At 41.5% G+C, this 14,749-nt stretch overlaps 1 protein-coding gene across 2 annotated transcripts in view; it reads left to right on the forward strand.

Moving 5' to 3' along the window:
• LOC111147821 (adhesion G protein-coupled receptor F1) overlaps positions 1 to 14,749 on the forward strand; it is a 35,239-nt gene that overhangs the window by 7,979 nt on the left and 12,511 nt on the right. For both annotated transcript variants that reach the window (XM_022504073.1, XM_022504074.1), the window contains 8 exons: positions 662 to 762; positions 1,618 to 1,676; positions 5,277 to 5,437; positions 6,607 to 6,770; positions 8,399 to 8,587; positions 10,288 to 11,661; positions 13,328 to 13,369; positions 14,423 to 14,482. In XM_022504073.1, the coding sequence (XP_022359781.1) occupies positions 662 to 762; positions 1,618 to 1,676; positions 5,277 to 5,437; positions 6,607 to 6,770; positions 8,399 to 8,587; positions 10,288 to 11,661; positions 13,328 to 13,369; positions 14,423 to 14,482 (2,150 nt within the window). The remainder of the gene's footprint in view (positions 1 to 661; positions 763 to 1,617; positions 1,677 to 5,276; positions 5,438 to 6,606; positions 6,771 to 8,398; positions 8,588 to 10,287; positions 11,662 to 13,327; positions 13,370 to 14,422; positions 14,483 to 14,749) is intronic.

Consider the following 14,749-nt stretch of genomic DNA (forward strand, 5'->3'; position numbering starts at 1 on the left):
AGTGTCTCCCCAAAGTGGAGTGGGTTCTTATAAACATGAGAAATGCTCATAAACAGATATGTTGGTACAAGGGGTTGTAAAGAGGATATGAAAAGAGTACTGTAGGAATTTAGAGGTGGGAAAGAATCTTTGCATTTGGGGAGCAGGAGAAGTCTTGCAGAGGAGATCCGTTTGCCTAGATCCTGAATGCAGGATAAACAGGGTTTGTCCACATGAAAATGAGCTACAACCAGTCCCATCACAGAAAAACACCAGCAATGGGAAAGCAAGGGGTATATTGGAGTTAGCAAGTAGTATTTATTGTTTTTTTCTTTTATTTTCAAATTTTTCATAGGGACAGTGTGTGAGTTCAATGCCTAGATGGGCGCACATTTCAGTGTTAAGTAACTGCCTTTCTTAACCACATGTGGTTGACCACACATTTACCTACTTAAAAGGTTGCCTTGATCACCAGCACCTTCTCATTATATTCCAAATCCACAATTTAAAAGTCTAGTTTTGTGTATACTTCCTATACTATTTTAGGTGAACATTCATTACAAGAAGAAATTGAAATACTGCTGTTGAATAGATGGGCTTCAAATGTACTGCTGTAATTTTATGCTGTAATAAATTCAAGTGACTAATTTTTATATCTGTAAACCTTTTTTATTTCCCATAGAGGTTTGGGGCACTTTCAAAATTAATGAAAGATTTGCCAAAGACCTTTTGAATTCATCTTCTCCTTCATACTCCAAATATGCCACTGGAATTGAAATTCAAGTAAGCACTTTCTACTTTCCACATAGGAAATTGTTGGCTAAACATAAGTTCAGATGTTTTCAATTCAGAATGTTTATTTAATACATATTCTTAATTATTCACGTTCAATGAGTTATTACAGAGCAGTTAATCACATTGCCCACAACTTACGTATGTTGAACATTTTCTTTCTGGGAGAGTTTTAGCCATTGAGTTATTTCTATTTCTCTTGTGTTCACTTTTGCTCATTTATGTGAGTCATATTCTAGCAAGACTTCTTGGTTATTTCCTGTTTTTTATTTGTCAAAAGGAAATTTTTCATGCTCTAGGCTCAATTGTCAGCATTTTGGATTTGTTCCATAAAGCAGCCTTGCTTGTTAGGGGCTAAACAGAGTTACTGAGAAAAATTCTGGACTATGTAATGAAGTCAAAGAAAAACTAAATTAGTGTCTGTCAATAATGCTGATTCAGGTGTCATTTTCACTGACGATCACAAATACTTTCCAGATATTCAGTTTAAATTCATATGGAAATGTAGGGCTTATGTTTTTGAAGGAGAAAAGAGATTTTGGAAGAATTTATATTATCTGGCACCCAATCCCTTATTCTAAACAATTGGTTCTTCAATTCTAAGCAATTGGTTCTTCCATCTTTATTAGTCAACTCAAAAATAAATGACATGTGTGTGTACGTATACAATTGTCAATTGTCATTTGAACTGTATTTGTATAATATGCCTTCACCTCCTGTGGTATCTCTTTTCCTTTCTTCAGTGGTTCTGTTGGTTTATTTATTATCTGCATCAATTTTTTTGCTAAAATATCTTCCTTGTATGGGGACAAAAATCAACATATTGCCCCTTTTTCTCTTTATAAGCTTAAAGAAATATTCAAAAGAATTCAAGAGTTTGAGTCAGTTCGTGTCACCCAATTTCGGTAAGTAACACAATGGCCTTAGAAGGACATCCCCAGAGGGGTGCCTGAGTGGCTTAGTCAGTTGAACACCTGCTTCTTGATTTCAGCTCAGGTCATGATCTCAGGGTCCTGAAATGGAGCCCTGTGTTGGGCTCCGAGCTCAGCAGGGAGTCTGCTTGAGATTCTCTCTCCCTCTCTTTCTGCCCTTCTCCTTGTGCAGTCTCTCTCTCTCTCTCTTTCAAATAAACAAATCTTAAAAAAAGAGAAGGGCATCTCCAGAATTGTGCAGCCATCCTACAGAATGCCAGTGCTATTCCCAAATGACCTTGACAAACAAAAAAACAGGGAAGAACAGGTCTTTCTAGTAGGATTCTTACTAAAATTGGACAAAGTCTGTGATGCTTCTTAAAGTCAGAAGAGGAAAATTAAATACTGAATGGCATTCTCCAAGGTATAGATCAGAGATTGGAACTGCAACCCCATCGTTGCAGAACTTGGGATGAAGCAGATCATGGTATGCGTATATGGGAATGGATGAGGGCTGGAGGTGAGGGCTGTGGCTGCAGAGGGGTGGTTCTGATCTGTCCACAAGCACAGAGGGGTATGATACAAAGATACAAAGTGTATAATTGGGATCCATGAGGGAAGCCTGGGGTAAACTATCATATTTTTGTATACATACCATGTATGCACCATAGCTCAAAACCCAGTAGGCATTGTCTACAGCAAATAAAGAGATATTTAGTAAATTATCCTTTTGTTTATGCTTTCATTCCAAAAGTTATTTGGTTAGTTAGCCATGTGTGCATTGAGTACTATGAATAGTCTGCTTGATAGAGGAAGTGGCTTAGAGGTCAGAGAACTTGACTTCTTGTGTATATGTATTTTTTCATGGTTAACTTACGGAACAGCTATAGGAACTTTTCAGCAGCATTGCTATAAATATACTGTCCTGGATATTATCCTTCTGGTTATCTCATGTTCTTATATAAAGGCCCATGTGTATAATTTTCTTTACATTTCAATGCTAGGAAAGACACTGCTGCTTTTTTCTTATACCAAGTTCTATTCAATGAATTATATTTTCCTTTCTGACCTTGCAGTCACTGAATGCATAGACAAACTTGAAACTCACAGTAATTTTTCATTCAATATTCATATTTTTCTTTACATTGGCCCTGGCTTTCTACTTATATTTCTAACACATATTTCATTTCCTATATCTTACGAGCTGGCTCCAATATTTGTAAATAAAATTATAAAGGAGGCATAAATCTATGAAATGCAATTATTTAGGTTTTATTCTTTATATTTATGATTTAAAGTAAATCTTAACCTCTTAGTGTCTCAATTTGCTTCTCTGACCCAAATATCCAACTGCCTATTAACATCTCCACCAGATTTTCTGGTAGGCATGTCAAACATAATGTGTCCAAAACAGATGTCATCCCACTTTTCTCCTCAAAACCTTTATTTCCCCCCTCAAAAGCATCAAGCTACTTCTCCCGCTGCTTCATCCATCCCAGTTACAGCGACACCCAGTCTTCCAGTTGCACATACTCAAACCTGGAGTCATCCTCTGTAATCATTTTTTATTGAGGTATAATTGACATACAGCGATAGCTCAGGCCTTATGGCATACAGTTTCATAAGCTGTGACAAATGCTTTTACTAGCCACCTTTTAAGGATACAGAACATTTTCATCACCCCAAAAGTTTCCTTGTGCTCCTCTCCAGCCAATTCTATGCCCACCCCTACCTCCCACCAGAAAACATCACTGCTTTTATTTGTATCATCATAGGTTAGTTTTGTCTATCTAGAACTTCATATAAATGGAATTGCCCAGTGTGTAGTTTTTGTGTATGTCTGGCTTCTTTCCCTCAGCACGTCTCTGAGAGAGTCATCCTTGTTTTTCTGAGTGTCAGGGGTTCTTTCCTTTTGCTATGGCTGTTTTTTAAGATTTATTTATTTTAGAGATGGAGAAGGAGAGAGAGAGAGGGGAGGGAGAGAGAGCAGGGGGCAGGGAGAGAAGGGTGCAGGGAGAGGGAGAGAGAGTCTTAAGCAGACTGCACAGTGAATGGGGAGCCCATCCTGGGACTCAGTCTCATAATCCTGAGATCACGACCTGAGCTGAAACCAAGAGTCAACACTCAACCACCTGAACCACCCAGGTGCCCCTGGGGAGGGGGACAGGTGTTCCTTCTTTTTTACTGCCTGGTGCTATTCCTTTGTATGAATACACTGCAGTTTGTTTTTCTATCCCTTACAGTCTTTTCTTGACTGGTTATTTTCTCCATTCCCAGCATCCTTCACAATTCCTGTGGCTCAGTCTTCAAGTACAACTTGACCACTTCTCCTCATGGGTACTGCCCCCAACTTCAGGCCACCATCACCTCTTTCCTGATGGGTCCTCCTATTTCCCTGCTTGCCCTCTTCAGCCCATTCTATGCAGCAGCCAGAGTGACACTCTTAAGCAGTAAACATGAGCATGCCTCTGACTTTTACTAAAGAAAGAAACCTTTTAATAAAAATAAAATTCAAACTCTAAGGCCTTACCTGATCCACGTCCGGGCCACTTACCTAATATCATATCCTACCATTTCTCTCCTGCTCACTGAAACTTAGTTATGCTAAAATGAGTTAATCAATTTTTGTCTTCTAACTAAAACTGATTTTATTTAATTCAGTTTATTCTCCCTAGAGAAATTCAAACCCACACTGAAACTTTCTGCATTGAGAAACTCTGGTTCTTGACCTGGCAGCTAGTCTTCAAATTTGTTTAACTCATAGGCATTTTCCTGCCTCAGGACCTTCACACATGCTGGCACACTACATTGATGTTCTTTGTAACTGTAGCCTTTTCTCCGCATTGTTTAGGCCTCAGCTTTCACCTTCTGACCAGCTTTATTTTTTTTTTTAAAGATTTTATTTATTTATTTGACAGAGATCACAGGCAGGCAGAGAGGCAGGCAGAGAGAGGAAGGGAAGCAGGCTCCCTGCTGAGCAGAGAGCCCGATGTGGGGCTCGATCCCAGGACCCTGGGATCATGACCTGAACCGAAGGCAGAGGCTTTAACCCACTGAGCCACCCAGGCGCCCCGTGACCAGCTTTATTTAAAGCGGGCCTCATTGGGACACCTGGGTTTCTCAGTTGGTTATGCAGCAGACTCTTGCTATTGGCTCAGGACATGAGCTCATGCATCTTGAGATGGAGCCCTGCCTCAGTTTTCGCACTCATCTGGGAGTCTGCCAGAGATTCTCTCCCACTGCCCCCCTCCCACTCATGCATGTGCATGCTCTCTCTTTCTCTCTCTCTCAAATAAATAAATAATCTTAAAAAAAAAGTGGGCCCCATCTCCACCTGCTATTCTATTCTTATCACCACATCTGCCTCTTGTAATACTTAACTAAACATATATATATTTTTATATGCAATTATATAATTACTTACATATGATAGTTACTGGTTTCTTATTTGCCTCGTCTTCTCTGCTAGAATGTAAGCTCTATGAAGGCAAGGACAATACCAGTTTGATGTCTTCCTATGGCCCCAGTGACATGCATACACACGGCAGACCCCGAGTGACTGACTGAATGAATCTCATTTTTCTTTTCGCACAGTCATTCCAATGATGGAGGCATCATTGCCGGGTTTGAAGTTGTGGGTTCCAGCAGCACATCTGAGCTGCTGTCAGCCATTGAACAGGTGGCCGAGAAGGTGAAGGTAGGACTTCACAAGCTGTTCCTGCTTGAAGATGGCTCTTTCAGAGTATGTGGAAAAGGTAATTCTGAATTCCCATCCCCCGCTTAGGTTACGGGAGTCCTCTACTTAGTAGCTCATTTATGTCTTCAGGAAGTAGACTGGAAATCTTTGTGATACAGGATTGTTCTAAGACTGACTTTTGGGAGACACAGGCAGTGATTTTCTCCCCCCACCATGATGAAACTCCATTTCAGTCTCCGATTTCAGATCCTTGCTGACCAGCGATGTGGTCTCCAGCTCCCGGGGTAACGCTGTGGAGCACTGAGCTCTCTGCAGGTCCTGATGGAAATCACTCAGCGATAGTCTACTGCGACACATGCTCCGAGAGCCCTGGGGCTGACATATTCCTAAATCATAATCCAGGGAACCAAAGAAAGAATGCATTTGTCTAGATCTTTAACACACACACACACACACACACACACACACACACACACACTCCACAGACACACACAGACACATGACACTCTGCTACTTTTCTTCAGATTTTTCCCTTTTTCTTTTTTACATTCAATCTTAAGCCTCTTGCACCTGGATATGAGCCACTTTCAATAACATTTATTCAACAGTATTTACAAACTGTCTAGGCACTTAGGACACAGTACTGGGAAGAATAAGCAAACCTCAGAATCCTGGAGGATCTTTCCTGCATGGTTTCCTTCTCCTGGTCCCGATCACGGTCAGAATATACTACTGAGGGCCAGCTGCGAGCATAACTAGTGGCTGGTCACAACGTGAAAAGCTTTAACAAAGGGCAAAAAGTTGGGTATGTCACTCTAAAATGGCAACTGTCCAATTTGTAACCGTATCATTACTGCTATGTTCCATAGCTTCTTGCAGATTTTCTGACTTTCTGACATTTCCTTACAGAATGAAACTCTTTCCCAAGAGTGATCATACCCTGGCTTTTTTTCACCTGGTGCTTATTAGTTTATGGCTCACTAAAAGCAAGACTGTTGACACAGTTCAGACAACTGGAGGGCAAGGGGCCAGCCTTGGGGAGGGCATCAGAAAGGAGAAAGGGTGCTGAGAGGGATGAAGCTGAGCATCAAGGACCAATTTCTACTCCTGAATTTTGCATGGGTTTTTGTCTCTGGAAACATGAATCCTACAGCACTGCCATATGCTTTGTACAAAGTGCCAGGATATTGACACATTTTTCCTTTTTGTTTCCATTTTTCCTCCCAGCCCAGTGTAACAGCATTGTCTTTGGATTTGGGTACATGAATGACGAATATATTTTTCCCTGTAGCAGCGGCTACACTGGGAACATTACAGCGAGGTGCCAGCCTTCTGGGTGGCGGATCCTTAGGGAGACGTGTGTGCATTCTCAGCTGGAGGAACTGAAGAAGGTAAAGCATCTGTGTCTTGTGTTCTGAGTTTCACCGTGGGCATCTCCCAGTGAGCGTGGCTAGGTGGAGAATAATATATCAATTTGTCTCATTGGTCAGTGCACAGAAGTCAAGGCTATTATCAGACCTGGTAAACATAGGCACTGTTGGCATGAGTAGCAGGGTCTAGGTAGAAGCCAAGAGAGACAGAAAAAGTCAGATTTGATGGTTCCATTGGGGAGGGAGCTATAGAGGAATGAATCAGTGCCAAAGACGTCTATGATAGATGGTAAGACAGCAATTAAGGTGGTCTTAGAAGTCCAGAAAGCCTGGAAAACAAAGATCCAAGTAGAGGTGTGAGTCAGCTCAGTACGAGTGAGGATGTACATATGTCAGAAATCTGGGCCGGGAGTGGCTCAGACAGAGGTGCACCAAATACAATGACAGAACTACAATGGATTTTAAGGGTCATCTGGCTTATCAACCTGTTTTTAAAGATCAGGATATGAAAGACTAAGAGGCTGATGGTCCCTCTGGTAGCAATAGTGTTGAACTAGAAACATGGTCACTTGATTTCCAGTCCAGAACTATGACTTCCACGTGACGTTTTTCTTAGGAAGGTTCAAGTTCTTAAGGCAAGGCAGATATAAGGAAGGAAGGAAATGGCAAGGAATTTGAACTCAAGTCATGGAAAAGAGGGACTCTGAGACTGTTTTGCAAATAGATGTCCATATTGAGCAGAACTCCTCTCCCAGCCAGGGACCCCACTATTGCAATGAAACTCAGAATGGTATTTCCCAAGAGACTATAGAATGTTTACTGCTTCATTCTGAGGTTTTTCCTCTGTAAACTGGGTGGGGAGATTGGACCAGATGGCTTCTGGAGTCTATCCTTGTTCTTGCTTTCTTTGCCGCAGTTCTGGACATGGACAATAGCTGGGACTGGTCCGACCCAGGGTGTGAAGGCAGGCAAGTCCCAGCTCAAAGCAGAGAACACTACTGTCAGCTGAGAAGAGCAAAAAGAAATACAGATGAGGGTTGCCTGTTTGGCTCAGTTGGTTAAGTGTTCAACTCTTGATTTTGGTTCAGGTCATGATCTCAGGGGCGTGAGTCTGAGCTCCTGTCAGGCTCTGCACTGAGCCTGGAGCTTGCTTTAGACCCTCTCTCTCCCTCTCTCTCTGCCCCTCCCTGTCCCACTCATGCTCACACTCTCTCTCTCAAAAACAAACAAACAAACAAACAAACAAAACCCCCCCAAAACAAAAAACCAGATGGGATCTGGTTCCTGGGTTGACTTGTTTTGAATGGAAAAGACTGTCCCTTTTTTGGCTGCCTTCCAAGATAACTCAGTATAGTGGAAACAGAGAGGAGCCTCAGAGAAGAAGCAAAACTCCAAGCCAATGACAAAGTGTAGTCAGGTTTCCATGCATGTCCCTCTATCTTCTCATCCTACAAGGATTTCTCAGCATAGCATAGTTGATAAAACAGAATTTAGTACCAGAAGACACTAACTTTCCACTTCCTAGCTGGGTACTGTTTGGAAAGTCATTGAATCTCACTGAATATATATTTCTGTATAATTAGGATAATAATTTATATGAAACACAAACATTCCATTGTTCTCTAGAACTTAACCATTTTTATTCCTAGAATTTCAGTGTGATCGCAGGCAATGCTACCGAGACAGCCGTGTCATCCTTGGTGCGAAATCTTTCTGTTGTGATTCGGCAAAACCCGTCAACCACAGCCGGCAATCTGGCTTCAGTGGTGTCAATTCTGGACAACGTCTTGTCTTTGTCACTGGCGAGCCATTTCAAAGTGTCTAGTTCAACAATGGAGGTATGGTCTGTCTGCCTGTGTTTATAGGACTTGCTTTAGAGGCTCAGTCTTTCAGGAGGAATGACAAAAACCCGAGCTGAAATCTCACTAATGGAAAAGAGGCAAGGGGTCATGGGTCAGTTGTTGTATGAGACTTCTTGTGTCCTCCACAGTGTACCAAAAACTCTTGGGATCAGTTATGTGAGCTCAAAGCAAGAGAGGGCTACCTCTAGGCAGGCTTAGAGGAAGAGGTGAGAAACTGCACTATATGCACTGTGTGACACTGTATGACACCATATGACAACGTATGACACGTGTCCACTGTTTAATGTCTTTGCAGTTGTCTTTCTTGTGGCTAAGAGCTCTGACTTCAGTAGTGTGTATTTTAAGAACATCCTCTTTTTGACTGGGGTATTCATGATTTAGTCTGGTATTTAAAAATTAGCTTAAATTTTATGCAAATAAAACTTGCTTACTAAGAAATGCAAATAGACCAAAAAAAAAAGAAAAAGGATATGTAATCTGGTCACCCTAGAATAGCCACTGCTTGCATTTTAGGTATCACCTCCAGTGCCTAGAAAATGAAAAGTAGTACATACCAGGTACTCAATAAATATTGTTAAATGAATGTCCTTCCAAACATTTTGGATGTGTGCATTTTATATGTTAAAGTATATTATATTTTTGAAAAATTATATTATAGAATTGTATGGCTACATATCACACGGTTATACTTTAGCTATACAAGGTGACATTATGTCAGAGATGACATTAAATATAAATAAGTTAAAACTCTGTGAACCAAAGAGAAGATGATCAAGTTTTTTTTTAAGCCTGACTTTGTGTTGTTTACAAGAGACCAACTAAAACAAAATGACACAAAAATCTAAAAATAAAATGAAGGGCACAAACAGAGCAGGCAAACAGAAACTAAAAGAAGACAGAGGTTAGAGGGCAGTAAAAGAAGCATGCTATGGGACTTGGGGCCAGAAGCCACAGAGGGCTCATTTAGGGTAAGACTGTCAGAGTGATGATGACTCTGAGGAAGAATGCCTGGGAACAAGAGCCATAAGCCAAAGACAGGGTCCTGCTGGGGAAAGTGGCAGCTTTCAAGGACTTGTTTGGAAAAGGAATCTCTTCAGCTGAGACTGACCCTTAAAACCCACAATAGTTTGATGCTTCTCAGTCACTCATCCAGTGTTTGAGAATTTTTGCTTTATATTCTCTTTTGCTTTATATTTTCTCCTATTAATTCATAAATTCACATGAATTACAACTTGGATGTCCATGACATGAATTTAGAACTTCTGATGTTAGCAAAACAAACATAATGTTGGAAAGGAGTTCAATTTAATGTCTCACTCTCTGAGCCTCAGCCTGAGCAGTAAGGCAGCCATGTTTGTCATCGCTGTGGAAGGAAGTGGGCCTGATACAGCACACACCACAGGATTCTTTCTCAGCCTTGCTGGAACCCCAGTGTGCATACAAATGTCCTGGGGAGATCACTCTGGAACTTATATGATTCTGCTGACCCAAGTTTCTTAACCCAAAACTTTCACTGCGCAGTGAATAAACTGATTTTCACTGGTACATTTGCTGTGGTCTTCAACTGGGCCAACTCTTTGGGCAATTGTGCTATCCTTAATACTAATGACTATCCCCTCCTAGTCCTCTGAGCTGCTTATTCAAAACACAAACTGACTTTCATCCTTGTATTTCAGGATGTCATCAGTATAGCTGACCACATCCTGAATTCATCATCAGTAACCAACTGGACGGTGTTACTACAGGAAGAACAGCATGCCAGCTCGCAGTTACTGAAGACACTGGAAAACATCAGTAGCCTTGTACCTCCAACAGCTCTGCCTCTGAATTTTTCTCGGGAATTCATTAACTGGAAAGGGAGTCCAGTGTCCCAAAGCCAACTCAAGATGGATTACAACTATCAGACTGAAATGTTCCCTCCAAATGCCTCCATTCCCATAAGAGGCCATGTGTTAATTGAGTCAGACCAATTCCAGCGGTCCCTTCCAGAAACCATCATCAGCATGGCCTCGTTGACCCTGGGGACTATCCTATCTGCTACCAAAAATGGAAATGCTCAGGTCAATGGCCCCGTGATATCCACGATTATTCAAAACTATTCTATAAATGAGGTTTTCCTGATTTTTTCCAAGATAGAGTCGAATCTGAGCCAACCTCATTGTGTGTTTTGGGATTTCAGTCTTTTGCAATGGAACAATGCGGGCTGCCACCTGGTGAACGAAACTCCAGACACGGTGATGTGCCGATGTACTCACCTGACCTCCTTCTCGGTACTGATGTCTCCCTTTGTCCCCCCTGCCATCATCCCCGTGGTGAAATGGATCACCTTTGTGGGACTGGGCATCTCCATCGGAAGTCTCACCTTATGCCTGATCATTGAAGCTCTGTTTTGGAAGCAGGTCAAGAAAAACCAGACCTCCTACACACGTCATGTTTGCATGGTGAACATAGCCCTGTGCCTCCTGATTGCTGATGTTTGGTTCCTTGTCGCTGCCACTGGAGACTCCCCCGTAAACCTTTCCGGAGTCTGTATAGCTGCTGTGTTCTTCGTGCACTTTTTCTATCTCTCCTTGTTCTTTTGGATGCTCACACTTGGCATCCTGCTGGCCTATCGGATCCTCCTCGTGTTCCATCACATGGCCATGCCTTCAATGATAGCCATCGGCTTCTGCCTGGGCTACGGGTGCCCTCTCATCATATGTGCCATCACGATTGCTGTCACGCAGCCAAGCAATGGCTACACAAGGAAAGACGTGTGTTGGCTTAACTGGTCTGATAGGAGCAAACCCCTCTTAGCCTTTGCTGTTCCTGCACTGACTATTGTGGCTGTGAATTTGGTGGTGGTGCTACTGGTTCTCAGGAAGCTCTGGAGGCCCACTGTTGGAGAAAGACCCGGTCAGGAAAACAAGGCCACTATTGTCCGCATGGGGAAGAGCCTTCTCATCCTGACCCCTCTGCTGGGGCTCACCTGGGGCTTTGGCATAGGAACAATAGTAGACAACCGGAATCTGGCTTGGCATATTGTTTTTGCATTACTCAATGCATTCCAGGTGAGAACAATAAGAATAACTTCTTCTTCTTCTTCTTTTTTTTTAAGAATAACTTCTTACATCATCAGGTGACTGGGGGTAATTATAGAGAACTGAGGTTGGTAACACCACTCTGGATGCTAACTCATCTCCCATTGCCTGCAGCAGGTCTGTGAGCAACACTGCCAGGCAGCAGTGAATCCAAAAGAAACAAACAAATAACAGAATCTGTATTTTCCAGCAGGTATTACTGAAGCAGAGTATTAGACTCGTTCAGGAATCCATCCCAGGATTTTAGATGTTTGAGTTTATAAACCTAATGTTAACCCCTTTTGCTGCCAGCTCAGCCCTCTTTCTCCTGGGCAGACCTCTGCAAAAGCACACAGGGAAAAGGAAAGGATTCAAAAGCACTTGTTGACTCTGAATGGTGCACAGGATGTCTCCAGAGCACAACAGAGCAGGAGCTGGCAAACTGTAACCAGCGCTGTTTTTGTCAATAAAGTTTTACTGGAGCACCGCCATGCCCATTTGTGTAGATATGGTCTGCAGCTGCTTTCTTTACCTTGGCAAAGTTGAACACTTGCAACTGTACCTCCTGCGAAGCCTAAAACACGTCCTATCTGGCTCTTTGCAGAAGTTTGCCTACCTGCTGAAGAGCATGGGTTTTACATTTCACAATCGAAGAGTGTTCAGAGAGTAGGCAGAAAAAGTAATCTTTTGGTTTCTGTGAGTCTGGAAGAGAGCCTTTGATCTTGGTTCAATGAATGTTTGCTGGTCACCTCTGCATGATGTCTCAAAGAAGGGGTGGTTAAAGGTTTGAGCTGTGGGGTTAAATAGGTCTGGGCTCAAATATGGCACATTGTCTATTGTGACCTCTAAGAAATATTTAATCTCTCTTTCAGTTCTCTCGTCTGTTAGAGAGGGATAATATTATTACCTATATCATAAAATAAATTACATGACATAATTTAGCTCTCAGCACTGTGCCTGGCATGTAGGAAGTGCTAATCCATCTTCTAAAAGCAACTGGTTCTCCACCTACTTTAGCACACCAGCGAACGTTTCATTGGTAAGTGCAAATGGCGAACCTTGAGAGCATATGCCTAATGGTGACAGGTGTAGGGAGCTTCTGCTGAGAGCAGCTCCATAGAGAGATGCTGTGGGAACAGGCACCCACTGGGGGTGCTCTGACTGGGAGAAGGATCTCATAGTCCCAGAAAGCCTCGGCCAAGGGTTCCACAAGGACTGGACTTGATAGCAAGGGTGCAGATAGAACAACCCTCTGCTTAGGGTTGGACCTCAGTGCCTGCGGTTGTCACGGATTCATGTGCACTCCGTCAATGTTGATTTAATTCCCACTCTAAAGGAAGACTAAGCTATAGAATATATTTGTTTGGTGTTTAGGATGACACAAAAGGGAAAAGAATGTTCCATATACATTTAAAACCTTATTCACTCATTTATTTGTTTGTACCTTCAAGAAAAACATTTTTTTTTTTGAGTGCTTTGTGTTATACCAGGCATGGTGGAATCAGCCAGTGTCCTTGCCTTTGAGGAGTCCACAGACTAGGAGAGAGACCAGCAAGAAAATAATGTTGGGTGATAGAATAGAATTACACAGCCATGTTTTCTTCTCTGGTGGAGAAAAGACCATACAGGTGATTTCTTTCTTTTTTTTTTTTTTAAGGGTTTTTTCATCTTATGTTTTGGAATGCTCTTGGACAGTAAGGTAGGTGTATTCATTTCTCTCTTCATCTCTTTATTCTAATGCAGGCATCCAGGCCTTCCCCTTCAGTTCTAGTCTCTTATTCACATATAATAGGTGAGACCATGAGTACTCTTGTCATCAAATTCTATAATTTTATAAAAGTCAGACTCAGTGAAAAGACTCACTGTTGATAAGAAAACTATATAGAACTAATCACCACATATAGAATGTGCTGATAAAACAATATAGAACCAATCACAAAGTATAATGTGAACATTATAGAAAAAAAGGGAAATTGTTCTTACTTTTCATTTTGCTACTTTAATCTATGGTTTGGCAATCATCAAAGAGCAAAAAGTACATCCTGGTGGGGTGATTCCCTTTTCCTTCTTTATTAAATGTAGCATTTACATAGAATATGCTGAAGGATGTATCTACTTCTACATTCCTAGAGTTTAATATGGTAAATATAAATAACTTTTAACATTAAATAAAATCTCTAAGGAAGGATGGCCGATGTAGGGAAAAAATTATGGAAAAAAAAGTCTATATAAACTTGTTTCATTATTTTTCCCAAGGGTTGAGCAACTCTATTGAGAGAAGCAAAGAGAGAAAGTAAGCTAAGCGACAGAGACTTTGTTTTTAGTAAGAAGATAAGAAGATTTTATAATTAGCACAATTGTAGCACATACACAAAATCCCTGTTTACAAGGAAGCAATTTGCTGTTCTCGGTTGGACTAAATAATTCTCTCAATGGCCCCATTCACATGGTTAGGAAACTCTTTACTTCAGAGATAAATTTTAATTTAGCAATTATTGCCAATTACTATTGTCTAGAATCTGAATTATTATGGCTTTTGGTATTGTTGTTCTTTGTTTAATCCTAGATCTGTTTATAGGTAAAGCAAACAAATAAAAGAAATCTTTTCATCAGATAGCCATGCTGATGGTCTATTAAGGGCTTCCAGGAAATACCTCTATTAAGTAACAGTTCCAGTCTGCAATTTTGTTCTGCATTTGTGTATTATGATTGTGTATGTGCCTCTTCTCAATATTTCTTTGTTGCCTTCCAGCTGCGACAATTGCTGTTCAGCAAATTGTCTCCTTTAAGCTCTTGGAAGCAAGCTTCCAAGGTAATTATCTCCTGCTGCCACAGGTCCAACACATGAAGTTCCAGTTTCACACTTTTCTCTGTGTGCAGTCGCATGGAGAGCCCACTTTTGTGTCATCCCCCTGAGCCTCTGTCGCCATTTTATTTCTGCTCCCTGGCATGGTGCCCAGCAGAGGGTCACTACTCATAACGTTGAATGAGTGAGAAAATGAACAAGGGAATGAGTGAACGAGAAGCCACAGAAAAGTACAAAGATGCTCAGGCACTGAGGTCTGTGGGTGCTGTGGTG

This window comes from Enhydra lutris, unplaced genomic scaffold (assembly GCF_002288905.1).
Source record: "Enhydra lutris kenyoni isolate GAN:26980312 unplaced genomic scaffold, ASM228890v2 scaffoldscaffold17, whole genome shotgun sequence".
Taxonomy (NCBI): domain Eukaryota; kingdom Metazoa; phylum Chordata; class Mammalia; order Carnivora; family Mustelidae; genus Enhydra; species Enhydra lutris.